General features: G+C 38.0%; 1 protein-coding gene across 1 annotated transcript; it reads left to right on the forward strand.

The window, feature by feature from the left end:
* Positions 1-171: 171 nt before the first annotated feature.
* On the forward strand, positions 172-530 carry LOC107735274 (steroidogenic factor 1-like; the record flags this gene model as incomplete). Its single annotated transcript, XM_016547015.1, has 2 exons — positions 172-291; positions 383-530. Coding segments are annotated over 2 exons (268 nt in total), but the record flags the coding sequence as incomplete, so codon positions are not given.
* Positions 531-714: the final 184 nt, after the last annotated feature.

Here is a 714-nt window from a genome sequence, read left to right on the forward strand (position 1 = left end):
TAAATTATATAAATATGATAAATATCAATAAATATTGTATATAATTCATATAATCAATAATATTTTAGAATTAATAAAACAGTGTAAAAATCTATATACATAATGCATGATATCAAAATATTTGGAAATAATTTTGTCTACTTTCATATTTACTTTCTTTCTGCTCCACAGGTGGGAGATCAGATGAAGTTGCTGCATAACTGCTGGAGTGAGCTGCTTGTGCTGGACTACATCGCCAGACAGTTGCATCATGGGAAAGAGGACAGTGTGCTTCTCATTACTGGACAGGAGGTAACACACACACTCAAAACAGACACAATATAGGCACAAATATACACGTGATGTGTTGATTTCATCTAGTATATGTCTATGTGTGTGTCAGGTTGAGCTTGCGTCTTTACTGGCCCAGGCAGGGGTCACTCTGAGCGGGATGATACAGAGAGGTCAGGAGCTGGTGCACCGTCTACAGGAGCTTCAGCTGGACCGCAGAGAAACCGCCTGCCTCAAATACCTCATCCTCTTCAACCCTGGTGAGAATATCAACTTAAACCTCAGTTGCACTTCAAAATGGAGAGAATTGACTTTGTTTTGCAAATAGGCCAATTTTAGGATTTAGTGTTCTTGAATAAAACTAAAGAGTTAAAGGGATAGTTCACCCAAAAATGAAATTTATGTCATCATTTACTCACCCTCATGTCGTTCCAAACCTGTATG

The sequence above is a fragment of the Sinocyclocheilus rhinocerous genome, unplaced genomic scaffold (genome assembly GCF_001515625.1).
Source record: "Sinocyclocheilus rhinocerous isolate Xijiao unplaced genomic scaffold, SAMN03320098_v1.1 C35937647, whole genome shotgun sequence".
In the NCBI taxonomy this organism is placed as follows: domain Eukaryota; kingdom Metazoa; phylum Chordata; class Actinopteri; order Cypriniformes; family Cyprinidae; genus Sinocyclocheilus; species Sinocyclocheilus rhinocerous.